At 35.5% G+C, this 1,187-nt stretch overlaps 1 protein-coding gene across 1 annotated transcript in view; it reads right to left on the reverse strand.

Moving 5' to 3' along the window:
• LOC116703421 (tryptase-2) overlaps positions 1–1,187 on the reverse strand; it is a 5,044-nt gene that overhangs the window by 587 nt on the left and 3,270 nt on the right. The window contains exon 4 of the mRNA XM_032538140.1: positions 1,007–1,146. Within this exon, the coding sequence (XP_032394031.1) occupies positions 1,007–1,146 (140 nt within the window). The remainder of the gene's footprint in view (positions 1–1,006; positions 1,147–1,187) is intronic.

Here is a 1,187-nt window from a genome sequence, read left to right on the forward strand (position 1 = left end):
CCACACAACGCTTTTTGGCAAGTACAAATCTCTACTTGTATTCATTTTGGGGCGTCGTATTCGATTTTATAGCATTTGAAAAAAAAATTGAAGTGGTTTTGAAATAGTATTGAGTAAAAGTTGACATGTTCCAGTCTGTGATTATTCATCAACATCCATTCCTTTAATTTTAGTCTAAATAATTCCTAATTTCTGCTTTTCTAACTCAAACATTAGGTATAATTTCCTATAAATAAGGTTTATTGAACATTAATTCCAAAAATAACTGTAAAACTAACATTGAAAAAATGTAAGAAAAAGTTAAAAACATTGATAAAAAGCATCAGCAAAAATGTTGATTTTCAATTTTGAAGGGAAGACAACACAAGGGTTAAACAGCTTAGAGTTTAATGTACTTCAGACGTGTTCTTAGTTTATTTATTTGAAAGTTTTTCTCTATCTATTTAGTTATATCGATGTGGGATTTGTTCAAAAAAACAATTATCATTTTCTGTTTAAAGGTCCCATATTGTACAAAGTTAGTTAACAACATTTGTTAGGGATTTAACAGCATTTAAAATCTTACTTTAGTAAAAGTACAGTGATGTTAGCAGTGAAATGTAGTCCGACTTAAAGTAACACAATTAAAAGTACTCATTCTATAGTAAAATACACCCTGTAGCTCATATTTTATTATATGTAAGATTGTTAATGCTCATTCATTACTGAATAAGTAGCATTTTACTCCTGCTAGTTTTTTTTTAAAGATTGTTATTTGGGGTATTTTAGGTCTTTATTTTCACAGGACAGACAAAGTGAGACGGAATGACATGCAGCAAAGGGCCGCAGGTCGGAGTTGAACCCACAACCGCTGCATCGAGGATTAAACCTTGATATAGTATACATACAGTAAACCTGTATATGTACACTTTCTCTACCAATCAAGCTACCCCGGCCACACTCCTGCTAGTTAGGGTGAAACTGGTTTTCCCTCCACAAAGAGAGTTGGGTTTGTATTTTAACTCACTGGACACGCGTCCTTCCCTCCAGCCATGTCCCCTGCACACAGCGTGTCAGCAGCCAGGTCAGGATACTTGGCGTCACACACATCGCTAGGGAGGATGGGAATCTTCAGCTGCTGAAGGGTTTCTGGATACGGCAGTGGAACTGCATGGACACACATACACACAAACACACACACACACACA

Source organism: Etheostoma spectabile, chromosome 15, assembly GCF_008692095.1.
Source record: "Etheostoma spectabile isolate EspeVRDwgs_2016 chromosome 15, UIUC_Espe_1.0, whole genome shotgun sequence".
Taxonomy (NCBI): Eukaryota; Metazoa; Chordata; class Actinopteri; order Perciformes; family Percidae; genus Etheostoma; species Etheostoma spectabile.